Source organism: Salvelinus namaycush, chromosome 30 (genome assembly GCF_016432855.1).
Source record: "Salvelinus namaycush isolate Seneca chromosome 30, SaNama_1.0, whole genome shotgun sequence".
In the NCBI taxonomy this organism is placed as follows: domain Eukaryota; kingdom Metazoa; phylum Chordata; class Actinopteri; order Salmoniformes; family Salmonidae; genus Salvelinus; species Salvelinus namaycush.
This window is the reverse complement of record NC_052336.1, coordinates 27107052-27121693: the sequence shown is the minus strand read 5'-3', so window position 1 is coordinate 27121693 and position 14642 is coordinate 27107052. Positions and strand designations below refer to the sequence as shown.

At 39.9% G+C, this 14642-nt stretch overlaps 1 protein-coding gene across 1 annotated transcript; it reads right to left on the bottom strand.

Annotated features, from left to right (window-relative positions):
* Positions 1 to 224: 224 nt before the first annotated feature.
* Positions 225 to 13664, bottom strand: LOC120025277 (midkine-B-like). The gene is made up of 5 exons (XM_038969769.1): positions 13524 to 13664; positions 2505 to 2587; positions 2161 to 2331; positions 1341 to 1502; positions 225 to 1210 (listed from the first exon to the last, which is right to left on the bottom strand). The coding sequence occupies exons 2-5, from the start codon at positions 2584 to 2586 to the stop codon at positions 1182 to 1184; spliced, it is 444 nt and encodes a 147-aa protein (XP_038825697.1). The 5' UTR covers position 2587; positions 13524 to 13664; the 3' UTR covers positions 225 to 1181.
* Between the last annotated feature and the right edge of the window lie 978 nt (positions 13665 to 14642).

Here is a 14642-nt window from a genome sequence, read left to right as displayed (position 1 = left end):
TGACTAAAATGATCATATTTACACTTTGTAGTACATTTTGACACCAGAATAAATGTTTCTGACACATATTGATGCCACATAGGGCATTTTCAACCAGAGACATATTTGTTTTGATTCCGTCTCTCTTTATATGCATAAATGTAGTAAGTTAAATTGCCACTGTATATTTCAACAAAAGCAGAGACTTAACAAACATTTATTAAGAAGAAACACGAAACAACCAATAGCCAAAATTCTGAGAGTTTATTTAAAGTGGTTGATTTTTTTTCTGTTCCAAGGGTTTGTGTAATAATAATGACAGTAATTACAAAAATGAGAGTACAGATGAACTGTGTGAAGGTGTGTGCATGTGTGTTTGCAAAAATATGAACACAGCAGTTCACTCAAAATCGCCTGACACCTTTTGAAGTATATATATTATAAAACTAATTGTTTTAACAATACCACTATTATCTTTACAAAGACAATGACTGCATTCTTATGAGCATTCAAGCTCAGCTTTGTATTGTACATGAAACACGTTGAGCTGACAGTCCTCAGTTTACTAGAAAAATAGTTGATTTGCATCTCTCTACTTTTACTAATTGGCACACACACTTGAAATCCCCTCATCAACTCTGTTAGTAATACTAATTGGTAGTCAAGAGAAAACTATAACAATCACAACAATGTAAGATGAACATTTTGAATTTAAAAAAACTCAAGCATATTAAATGATCTATTTACTGGTTAAGAAACAATCTCAAACAAGGAGCTATGTCTTGACTCCAGTTGAACTAATGTAAAGGAAAAAATACAACAAACTCTGGAAAATGGTGTACATCACAAGGTTTAGGTAGATCTAGAACACTGGTGAGGTCAAAGTATTTGTTTCTTGCATAATACAGCATGTCCAGAACTGGAATCTTACTAACATTATGGAAATATCAGAACACAAGCAGGCTAAGTTTTCCAGGCCACCGACAGCTGGAAATATGTGAAAAGAATTGTGTTTGTCTACATTTGTGGGATATTTGGTCAATATTCAGAGACATTTAGCGTTTGTTATACTGTATTTGAAGGAAAGGCCCATTTGACATCTCCATAATTCACTTGTGCATATTATGTTTGTTGAAAAAGCAAAGGATATTGCGTAATAAAATCAAACCAATCACTTGTTCAATGTGGACTCATCCACCTTTTTAGTTCTCCTTCCCTCTTCCCTTCTTTCCTGTGGGAAGACAATCAAAAATGATCAAACAATAGGGTCACTTCATCATAGATTCCTTGGCTCAATATGACGTACTAATTTGTGGATAGGAATGTTACTTTATTACATTACTTAAATGTCTACTTCTTACCTTTGGACTTTGTCTTGGTCTTTGCGGGGCATGGCTTAGACACCTTGATGGTGGGTTGGCACTCTGCATTGTACAGGGCCTTTTTCAGGGTTCCAGACCGGTTCTTGGATCCAGTAGCTGTGTCACACTCACCCCAGGTGCCAAACTTATACTTGCAGTCAGCTGAAATGGGAAAGGTCAGAAGGGAAAACCGCTGAGTATCAGGAACACCCCACCATAGAGCTTGCCTGGCTACCCAGACTCCTTGCTCTGGCCAAACGCTACGCCACGCCCACATACGTTCGTTTCTTCCCCGCAATGAGTCTGGATCTGAGTACCTCCCCGACCCTTCACCGAATGCAAACATATTTGGGCCGTCTGATTGGTCCAGAAACCGATGGTTTGTGCCAGAGCCAGAACACACGTGGGTAAAGCGATGGTTTGAAAATGTGTCATTGGCTTTGATACTCTGATTGGTTAGAGACGATCCAATCGCTAATGACTTTGCTTTGCACAACGCCCCCCGTGCCCCTCGTCCCAACAAACAACTTCAATGATGGCAGTCTCAGACTAAAGTATGTCGTGAACGACAGAGCAGCGGAAGAATTTAGCATAAGTCGTCAGGCTATCATAGAACATAATGTAGTTCTATAGTTTTTTGCGGTTATGTCAATTACTAGGTATTTACTAAGAAATTACATGATACAATTCTAATTATGTAGTAATAAGCTATGAATGACATGTTTGCTATATTTTTGATTGACTGACCACCACTTTACACTTTGAGAATTATATGGCATATCAAGGGAAATGGAATCATCTATCAATGTATAATTTCTACCGCCGAACTCCTTCTTCCAGTTGCAAGGCACTTTGCATTTCAGTTTCCTCATCTGGTCGTTGCAGGTGCCCTCTCTGACACCGACTCCACAGTCTCCGTTGTTAGGCACACAGCTACCATAGCGCCACTCAGCACAGTCAGAGGCCCCACCCTTGGCCCCTTTCCCCTTCTCTGTAAAACAAAAACAGCAAGACGACAGAAATAATATCAGCAATATTACAATTAGTCGTTAGTAAGGACAGGTTTCCAACTGAGGCTTTATGAACCTCATGAAAGGTGCAGCTGTCATGCTAATTCTACAACTGTGCATGGCAAATTAAAGCAATACATAGCAAATCCCTTACCTTTCTTGTTTTTACCTGCTTCAGTGGTGACTATCATCAAGGCCACCAGAAGCACCACAACTGTTGAGAACAAACCCCGCATACTGGAGAGAAAAGAAAAAAAGAGGGAAAAGAAAAAAAACATGCCATTACAATTGTGGCACAAGAAATAATGTTGCCATTATGTAGGTTATATTGTGTGTCATTTGAGGTGACATCTGCTGTTCCAGAGGTCAAGCTGATGTTCCTCTGGTGTGTATCTATAATCGAGATGAGAGTTGAAAGAGCACGATCAAGGTCAAATATTGATCGTTACCAGCTATATAAAACTAATTCACAATGAGTGGTTCTGTACTTTAGAGGTTAAAGGTGAATAAGGGATTATGGTCAAAGAGTAAAACACATCATGTTATACAAAATTCATTACATTAAACAGTATTAAAGCTTGACACTCGAGCCTGGGAACTGGGAAAAAACATGTGAGAGGGCTGAAATATTGTATAGATTTTTTCCCTATGATCTCATGACTCAATTTAGGGTCAATCAGACAAACTGTGAGGAACACAACCAGCAATGAGGATCAATGAGGATCAATGGGTCATGAGCTACCCGCTCCACCCTTTCACTTCCCCTTACACAAAACAACACGTTTTCCAACATGAACACCAAACAAAATACACATTTTTATTTTGTGACAAGCAGTGCCGGGAATATGTTAGAAAACATAAATCTACAGTTGAAGTCGGAAGTTTACATACACCTTAGCCAAATACATTAAAACTCAGTTTTTCACAATTCCTGACATTTAATCCTAGTAAAAATTCCCTGTCTTAGGTCAGTTAGGATCACCACTTTATTTTAAGAATGTGAAATGTCAGAATAATAGTAGAGAGAATTATTTATTTCAGCTTTTATTTCTTTCATCACATTCCCAGTGGGTCAGAAGTTTACATACACTCAATTAGTATTTGGTAGCATTGCCTTTAAATTGTTTAACTTGGGTCAAATGTTTCGGGTAGCCTTCCACAAGCTTCCCACAATAAGTTGGGTGAATTTTGGCCCATTCAACTGAGTCAGGTTTGTAGGGCTCCTTGCTCGCACACGCTTTTTCAGTTCTGCCCACACATTTTTCTATGTGATTGAGGTCAGGGCTTTGTGATGGCCATTCCAATACCTTGACTTTGTTGTCCTTAAGCCATTTTGCCACAACTTTGGAAGTATGCTTGGGGTCATTGTCCATTTAGAAGACCCATTTGCGACCAAGCTATAACTTCCTGGCTGATGTCTTGAGATGTTGCTTCAATATATCCACATCATTTACCTCCTCATGATGCCATCTACTTTGTGAAGTGCACCAGTCCCTCCTGCAGCAAAGCACCCCCAAAACATGATGCTGCCACCCCCGTGTTTCACGGTTGGGATGGTGTTCTTCGGCTTGCAAGCCTCCCCCTTTTTCCTCCAAACATAACGATGGTCATTATGGCCAAACAGTTATATTTTTGTTTCATCAGACCAGAGGACATTTCTCCTAAAAGTATGATCTTTGTCCCCATGTGCAGTTGCAAACCGTAGTCTGGCTTTTTCATGGCGGTTTTGGAGCAGTGGCTTCTTCCTTGCTGAGCGGCCTTTCAGGTTATCTCGATATAGGACTCGTTTTACTGTGGATATAGATACTTTTGTACCTGTTTCCTCCAGCATCTTCACAAGGTCCTTTGCTGTTGTTCTGGGATTGATTCGCACTTTTCGCACCAAAGTACGTGCATCTCTAGGAGACAGAACGCATCTCCTTCCTGAGCGGTATGACGACTGCATTGTCCCATGGTGTTTATACTTGCGTACTATTGTTTGTACAGATGAATGTGGTACCTTCAGGCATTTGGAAATTGCTCCCAAGGATGAACCAGACCTACAATTTTTTTTTTTAGGTAGGTCTTGGCTGATTTCTTTTGATTTTCCCATGATGTCAAGCAAAGAGGCACTGAGTTTGAAGGTAGGCCTTGAAATACATCCACCCGGTACACCTCCAATTGACTCAAATTACGTCAATTAGCCAATCAGAGGCTTCTAAAGCCATGACATAATTTTCTGGCATTTTCCAAGCTGTCTAAAGGCACAGTCAACTTAGTGAATGTAAACTTCTGACCATCTGGAATTGTGATACAGTGAATTATAAGTGAAATAATCTGTCTGTAAACAATTGTTGGAAAAATTACTTGTGTCATGCACAAAGTAGATGTCCTAACCGACTTGCCAAAACAATAGTTTGTTAACAAGAAATTTGTGGAGTGGTTAAAAAACGAGTTTTAATGACTCCAACCTAAGTGTATGTTAACTTCCGACTTCAACTGTATCTATGTGATGACACATTGAACACAATTCATGTCATCTTATTGTCACAATGGCGCTTCCCATATTTGTGTATCCTGGTCATTGCATTGTGCAGACCTTTTAAAGCTGAAATCCGTAAAGGGTGAAACTGTCATATCCATTTGGGCTATTACAGCAACAAAGTTACTTCAAACAAGGAACATTGTTTTTTTTTACTAAAACATCATTGCACATGCAATAGAACACCAGAATATGTAATGAGATTTTTTTTTACCACGCTGCCTTACACGCTCCTCTGTTTCATCAACAAAACAATAAAATACATCGCCGCAAGCAGCAATGGCCGAGGTTCAGCTATGGGCCCACTGTGCCACCATCAGGAAAAATTTGACACATAGCCCTAAGACGAGTTACTTCGGTACTGTTTACTACGCTTGCCAAATATCAGAACTCAAAATCAAATTGATCATGCAATACAATATTCTTTTTATGTATTTTGGACCATTTTTAACGTCTTCTTCTCCTGAACCGCTGGACCAAATTTGGTACATAGCATTTATGGATGCAAGACTAGCTGAAACACTATGGCCACTATGAGCCAATAAGCTTGCACGAATGGTTTTTCCTGTCCAACAGCACCACAATACTTTACAGGTTAGCTAGGCTGGTCATGTTGTTTGAGGTATGTTTCTGATAAACCCTTAAAAACAAAGGCACTGGGACAAACAGTGGCAATGTTTCCCCTTTACAGATTTCAGGTTTAATAGTCTAGTTCAAAAGAAGAGGGCAGCAACTCACAGATAAAGAAATAGCCGTCTATTTCTGAAATGTATGAATGTCTATAAGGGATCCTCCTATCCTGCCAAGTTCGGAGTTTCTATTTATTCTCTGACATAATTGAGTTAATGTCTATTCTTTCTGCCAACAGTCCCAGAGCTGGCAGCAGGGGATGGACGGCAGCACCAGATCACCATGGTGAAGGCTAACCCACCTGCTGGGAGGTGATAGGGGCCGCCCCGACAGAGAGAGCTCGATTGAAGAGGCTTGGTTTGAAGCCATTCTTCTGTGGGACACAGGGGAACGGCATGTCTCTGTCTGAGTTAGAAGAGCTCAGAGATGTGCCGGGACAAACAGGTCTTGTATTAGTTTGAAGAACACCCACAAAGAGTAACTGAAGAATCTGATTTCAATAACCCAAAACAAGGTTGCCTATCATACCAAATCCTTGATTTTGTGGTGGGAATCTAAAGGTATTTTCACGCTTTCCCATCAAAAAATTAGCGGCCTTGTTCAATCAATCTGCTTCCCAGGGTAATAAAAACAGAAACATTCCTTCCCGTTATGCAAAGAAGTGTTTGGAATATTATGAAGTTCATTTCTGTGACATACAATCAACATTCAAGGCACAAGATTAGTGTTTTCGCTGCCATAGCCTGTTGGTTATGATTAATTAGGACCCATCATTAACGACTGGCAAAATGCACAAATCCTTCTAGTGTCCTAGTGGAACACAAACAATGAAGACATTGAGAACAGAGAATTGAGATCACACAGCAGCGGGGAACTAAGATGTCACATTCTGGGCTGTTCACAATATGTAATGTGGATGTTACAATGCATCTTACTACAACACCAACTAAGATGTCAAATCGGCAAACCAAAATTGGCTCTGTGAAAGTTCCCAGAACATTTGTTAGGTTGCGGCAAATGTTCTCTTAATACAACAACTGTCCAGTTGTGCTGATGATTATACAATGATTGTATGAAACATTTGCTTGATGTTGCAAGAACGTTCCCAGAACACATTTTGTCTGTTCTTTAATGGTTCCCAGAATGTTTCATATGTTGTGGGAACCGTCTGATTGTGGGGACATGACAAAAGATCTGTTCCCAAAACACAAAAACTGTCCACTTTTGTGGATGATTATGCAATGTTTATTTTAGAATGCAAAAAACATTCACCTGATGTTAAACTTTTTAAAATGTTCTTTAAATGTCCCTAAAACATTTATTTAGGTTATGGGAATATTGTGGGGATATGACACGACAGGTTCCCAAAACACAAAATCTGTCCAGTTTTGATGACATTCTTACAATATTTGTATCAGGGTGCACAAAACATTCCCTCAATGTTCCCAGAATGATCAAATTAAGTTTTGAACAGTCCATAGAGATTTCTTTCCTAGTGTTAGTGTTGAGGAAGTTAGAAATCCATGTAGAAACACATATGTCAATTCTTTGGAATCACATAACTTATTAGACATTTATTGTACAAACATAGTTTTACCGTATTTTTTCTGATAGTCACAAGCAGGGATCAAACCTGGCCTTTGGAGTGTTATCCCTGGAATGAATCCACCGCGCCACTGCGATGTGACTAATACTGCTGTTTACACCTTTACTCTGATGACCAGGTTGTGGTCTTTGTCTTTGCAAAAGACAGGATAACAAAATCGGAAAAAGAAGTATCCTCTATTGTTTCTTTCTCTACCAATCTTCTTCGTATGCTGTAATGTTGGGATGTTTTGACTTTTATTTTCCCGACAAACTTGATTTCAAAATTCATGTTCAATTGTTGCCAAGGCTGATTGCGGTGAGGTGTACAGAGATGTGCATATGTCCTAAGACATATAGCCATAGTTTGGATCATAGTTTAATGATCCACTAGAAACATTAAGCTCCTGGTGGTGCAGCAAAATAAGTAGCCTACAGGGCTGGAAGATGGCGCACTGCATGTTCAAATCTACTTCATTCTTATAATTCTTGTAGATTTGTTAGGACAATACCCTTATAAAATATAATGATGTAAGAAGATTGGAATGCCATTTGCTTGAAAGTTTGGCAACTTCAATACTGTTCCATTACACATCAAAATTAGCAGAACATTGCAGCAATGTTTTCAGAACTCATTGCATTATCGTTGAAGTATGTTTTTAGAACAACTTATATTGCTCCAACATTTTATTGCTGAAGTATTTTCAGGGAACGCTATTAGAACCATCATGTCACACTATATCTTTTTTTAGACCACCGTAGGAATATTCCCTGCTTGTCGTTATGTTTTGAATAACATATCCATCAACATTAGCAGAACGTTCCTGTAATCTTCCCTCAGAACCAGTTCTATTGCTCCCACATCTTGTTTGCGGTAGTACGTTCTAAGAACATTGTGTTATTACAATCCCTGGCAACCTAATGAGAACCTTAGGGGAATGTTCTGTGGTAGTTTTTGACAGATGTTGTGAAGAAAATGTTAGTGAATGTTGGGAGAACATTCCAAGGACATAGCCACAGGAAGTAGGGGTGCTGCAGCACCTCCTGATGAGTTGAAAAAAATAAAAAAAAAAAATTATATATATATATATATATATATATATATATGCTGTATATATAAAAAATATATAAATATATATATACAGTACCAGTCAACAGTTAGTACACATTTACTCATACTAAATATTGGAATATTAGTGAAGAAATCAAAACTATGAAATAACACATAGAATCATGTAGTAACCAAAAAAGTGTTAAACAAATATATTTGAGATTTGAGATTCTTCAAAGTAGCCACCCTTTGCCTTGATGACAGCTTTGCACACCCTTGGCATTCTCTCAACCAGCTTCACAAGGTAGTCACCTGGAATGCATGTCAATTAACAGGTGTGCCTAGTTAAAAGTTAATTTGTGGAATTTCTTTCCTTCTTAACGTGTTTGAGCCAATCAGTTGTGTTGTGACAAGGTAGGGGTGGCATACAGAAGATAGCCCTATTTAGTACTAGACCAAGTCCAAATTATAGCAAGAACAGCTCAAATAAGCAAAGAGAAAAGACAATCCATCATTACATGAAGGTCAGTCAATCCAAAAACTTTCAAGAACTTTGAAAGTTTCTTCAAGTGCAGTCGCAAAAACCATCAAGCACTATGATCAAACTGGCTTTCAAGAGGACCGCCACAGGAAAGGAAGACTCAGAGTTACCTCTGCTACAGAGGATAAGTTCATTAGAGTTAACTGCATCTCAGATTGCAGCCCAAATAAATGCTTCAAAGTTCAAGTAACAGACACATCTCAACATCAACTGTTCAGAGGAGACTGCGTGAATCAGGCCTTCATGGTCGAATTGCTGCAAAGAAACCACTACTAAAGGACACCAATAAGAGAGAGACTTGCTTGGGCCAAGAAACATGAACAATGGACATTATACTGGTGGAAATCTGTCCTTTGGTCTGATGAGTCCAAATTTGAGATTTTTGGTTCCAACCCGACGTGTCTTGGTGAGATGCAGAGTAGGTAAAAGGATGATATCCGCATGTGTGGTTCCCACCGTGAAGCATGGAGGAGGAGGTGTGATGGTGTGGGTGTGCTTTGCTGGTGACACTGTCTGTGATTTATTTAGAATTCAGAACACACTTAACCAGCATGGCTACCACAGCATTCTGCAGCTATACGCCATCCCATCTGGTTTGCACTTAGTGGGACTATAATTTGTGAGGAGAGTGATGAAGTGCTGCATCATGTCAATCAAATGTTTTTATAAAGCCCTTTTTACATCAGCCGATGTCACAAAGTACTTTACAGAAAGATGACCTGGCCTCCACAATCACCCGACCTCAACCCAATTGAGATGGTTTGGGATGACTTGGACCGCAGAGTGAAGGAAAAGCAGCCAACAAGTGCTCAGCATATGTAAGAACTCCTTCAAGACTGTTGGAAAAGCATTCCAGGTGAAGCTGCTTTAGAGAATGCCAAGAGTGTGCAAAGCTGTCATCAAGGCAAAGGGTGGCTACTTTGTTTAACACTTTTTGGGTTACTACATGATTCCGTATGTGTTATTTCATAGTTATGTCTTCACTATTATTCTACAATGTAGAACATAGTCAAAATAAAGAAGAACCCTTGAATGAGTAGGTGTGTCCAAACTTTTGACTGGTACTGTATATAAATAGATTTTCAACAACATTTGTGAACTAGGCCTGTATTACTCCTTTATGAGCCTTTCGTCAGCACCCCCCCCCCCCCCCCCCCCCCACGTCGACATAGCGGTAATCTTAGATAATGTTCTGTGAAGGTTCCCGGTTTGCTGGGAAGTCTCTGATGAACAGCACCCTTGTGTAATGCCCGTCGCCCACGCAAATTACTAATCTAACAGCAACATTTGTTTCATTGGTTTGTGCCTGAGCCAATATGTCCAGAAGATGAGCAGGGATCGTAGCCACATCCGCTCACATTGCAGTATGCTCACATTGAACTTTCCCTGCCTGCGGGCAGCCTTGGATAGAAAGGTCAGCCACAGCCGATGAATCAACAACTCACTGGAAAAGTCCGATCCATTAGAGGTTATCACCTCTCTGAACTATCGCCTCGTACTGTGTGAGGCAGAATGCCATAAGTGGCAGCCATCTACTCACTCACCAGGGAGCTGGTCTGCTGGAGAATCTACCAAGGCACTATCGTTCTATTAGGCAACTTTACAATTGGCTTCTGAAAGTGTTGTTTCTTTACTTGACTGCTCATTAAAAGGACTGCGAATGAAAGTGATACACAATGGCCAGGACAGCCGGCCCTCTGGCACATACGCGTACTGCTCCTCTTCAAGCCAACAAATATTCTGTTGACCCAGTAAATCTGTATTCTGTCCTCAAAAACAGAAATTAAATGTTGATGGCCAGTGAGCGTAATTAAACACTCCAAGCAACCATGAATCTCTGGAAACTCCCCATTCTCAACTCCCACCACTCACTGAATCGCAATCTTTTTGTATCACTTGAAAAAATGATAGAGTTCCATTTTCAAGTAAAAGCTGGCTTGTTTTTTCCGCACCAGCTAGCAGTTCCAATGACATTCTTCCCCTGGCCATAAATGTCGAGGGGCTACTCCAGGCAACACTTTTGTCTTTGATGAAACAACACCCAGCAGGCCTCGTCTAACCCACTGAGCCTTGCCAAGGGTGAGGCCCGGAGCGCCCTCAAAATCTTTTATCGTTCTTTACGAATGCAGACACCCTGTATCAAAACAGAGCCTTTTCCTGGTCTCCTTTCACTCCATTCTAAAGGGCCACTAGACAGATATCCCATGCAGGGTCTTTGTTCCACACATCTGAATGTGAACTTAGCATACTGGGAGAAAGGTCATCTTAAAATACCACAGCTTACTAGAGCTAGCATGCCCAATAATTAGCAAAATATGCCTACAAACATTGTCATTTTTATCCATCAGGAATTCAGCTGTAACAGGAATGTTAGAATAGGTAGGTATCTGTGTGTAAGAGATCTTCCTTTCCCAACTATAAACATGTCATTATGAAACATCGCCTACCCCCACACCTAACTTCCACCAGCTACCCATCACACAACGGGATAAACATAACATGTATTGCCTAGCAGAAAGCAAAACCAAATAGTCAAATTGGATCAGATACCGTAAAGATCATATTTTGATTGACTCAAATGGTGCTTCCTCTTGCCAATAATCTAATAATGGCCCTAGACCACTGTGATCAAATAGATAACGTTAGATTTACTAGATCAGTTCTACAACGAAACAATAACAACAACACATGGAAAGCAGGACTACACTGAACCTGAACAGCATAAAGCGTAAAAGTCACTCTTGTTTTAACTGCTAAGCAGCATTCCTCGTCTTCTCAGAAAAGTCACTGACCGCAAAAAAAGGATGGAATGCCCACTAAGAGAGAAGCTGCGGGGTAGAGGGTCACTCTAAAGAAAGACAGTTAACAAAGACCCAGAATGTCCTGGCCTAGTTCAGGAAGGAACACTTAGTGGCCAACAAATGGCTGAATCACATGCTTTATTTGATCAAATATATAAAATATAGGTGGATTCTGGCCGTCAAGGACCAACAGCGCAAGGACAGAATGATTCACGTTATTGACTCAAATAGTATGAGTGCACTTTATATACTATAACTTCATTGTCGACAGCTAAACATCCTCCCTGCCGTCAGTGACGTGAAAATATGATCCCTCCTAGTTGAGGCATGGCAGTCATGACAAAATGGTTTATTCTCTAAAAGAGACAGTGGCCTACTTACTTCCCATTCCTTCCTATTTCAACATAACCAATGACATACTCCATCATACTCCATGAGCAGTGAGAGAATAGTAGAGGGGCCACGCACCCACAAATCTCTGCTGAAATCAGGTTGAATGGTGCATTTGAATAGCCAGGGAGAGTTTTCTCTGTCTTTTCAAAGCTGTTTTCTGTCCACTGATTATCTGTGCCATTGCCTCAAGGTCCATCTGCCAAGCTCACACAAGCTCTAAAGCCCCATGCTACCCCTCCTCCATTTCTAAAACCTAACCCTGGGGCACTAGCTGTATCTAGTGTGGCCAATAACTTTCTAAAAGAGACAAAAAAATACAACTGGAAAAAACAATGATAACAACAGACTGAGGACCATCTTTCCCCCATTTCCCTCTCTAAGGTTATGTCGCTTTGATCGTTATCTCTGACCGCAAATCATCGTTTACAGCCTCTTACACAGCCCCTACTTTGGATCAGGGGGGAGAAAGCAAACGATAGGCGGGGCAGCCATAAATTGTGGTCAGGTAAAAAAGTTCCCGGCCAGTGAAACACAAAAAAGGAGAACAACTCTTGAGCGGAGTGGATAGCAGTGAATACAAGTACTTGAGGTTAGAGTTGATTTCGATGCTCATATTGTTGAGGTGGGAGATATTTACATTGACTTTGATTTTAGTCATTCAGCAGAGGCTTTTATCCATAACCACTTACAGTTAGTTACTGCTTAAGTGAAGTTTTCAGGTCTTCATTCAAGTGAAGTTTTCAGTTTTCATTCATTGGCCCAAACAGAAAGCAAAAGATTTCTGGAACCTGAACACAATTCAAATTGTGGAATAAATGCGTATGCTTTACTTTAAGATGAACAAAAACATGTAGAAGTACACTTTCAAACTATGTAGCTTCGCTACATCTGAAATAGTAATAACTAAACATAATAACTTATATAAAACAATATTATTATATTTCGCTGGATTTATCTCCGTTCTTCCAAACTCAAGTATCATAGCTCAAAGTAGTTACAGTAATGAGACCATACATTTACAGAGGGGCTGCATACCCGCCACCCACACACACACACACACATACTACTTATCATCAACACTAGAATGTGTCACCCCTGAGGACGTTATCACACAGTGCAAAATATAGCTAACGTAATTACAAAGTTATTAAACTCAAAGCAAAGCCGTTATTACAACAAAACGTAATTTGGCCACAACTTCTTCAAAGCCCTAAACAGAACCGCTTGCAAAGTTGTAGAATTAAAAAAGTTCGTTCAATCGTTGACTTCATATTTAAGATTCAATTAAACGTTTTTGATTCAACGAAAGTTTATGCCAATAACGCAGTGCCACTGCGCTTTTTGCGCAAATCGCGTGTATAGGACAAAAGTTGTGTTCATTACTGGCAAAAGTTATGAATCTATGCAGTAAAGCCAACACATGGTGCATACATTATTTAAAAGACCATAAAACAAAAAAGAACAACTAAATAAAGAAAAATCACTCCAATTGAAAAATTACACACGACACATCAGTTATTCCCCAGAGGATTCCGATGATGGAGACTATATATTTGAACTATTAAAAGTGTGTAATGATAATGTTGTATTGAGTGATACAAAGTAACATCATTTTATCACTATACATTTGGACAAATACACATTTAACTTACTTGTTTCTTTGATCGTACTTCTTGGCGAGAGTTTATGGTCTTTACTTTGAGCCACAATCGATTTTTTACAGTCCTCCAATACCTCTAGCCCGGCCCGCTTGCTCTTATTTGTCGCCCTCCCCTTTGTTTCTCAAAAACTAGTTTGAGCTGGTAACATTAGGGCCACATTAAATTAACCACCTCGTGACATCACCAACCCACGTGATGATTACGGGTCAAGAGACGCGTAACCCCAACCCCTGTGCATCACTAGTCTAGGACACTAACTTTTTGAAGTTTATTTTTGTGATTCCCTAGATGTATTATTTCGCAGTCATTATTCTAGTGTTTTTGTTGCTACAAGTCTTTTTTATGCCTGCAAATAAAATAAAAACATTGATTACTATATTATATACCCATTCCAATTTCACCAACAGACATTATCACAGAGAAAGGAAAGCAGAATGACATGCTCAGACTACCTACTATAGATAGATAATATTATTCTATGGTGCCTACAGAATGCCTAGGGATGTATGCATCATAAATGTACTAACAGCACCACCACAGTAAATGATTTACAGGAGAACAGGAGGGCTTGAACAATCATTAGACCTAGAATTCTTGGCCACCCTGATTATGTACCCAGAGAGCTTGTTGTCACACAACAGCTGCCATTAGATAGGGACCCTGGATAAGAGCCATTTATAAACACCACGTGTAAGCCAGAGGAGGCTGGTGGGAGGAGCTATAGGAGGACAGCTCATTGTAAAGACCGTAATGGAATTAATGGAATGGTGTCAAACACACCAAACATATGGAAACCACATGTTTTGACCATGTATTCAATTTCAGCCATATACAATGAGTCCGTCCTCCTGTAGCTCCTCCCACCAGCCTCCTCTGGTGTAAGCATATGCTCGACCATATGGCAGAGTAACAGTGTGGTGCCTAGATAGGCTGACAGTGTTTCACCGGACATCACCACATTTTCAAGAACTAGATGACTGCACTGATGAAATACAACTTACACAGTGTATGTCTACATGTTATCTAGTATCGATGTACAGTATATCCAAGATGACTCTGTGACCTCAGGCTGTGTGATTGGGTAATCCCAGGAAGGCAGGGGAGGTGAGT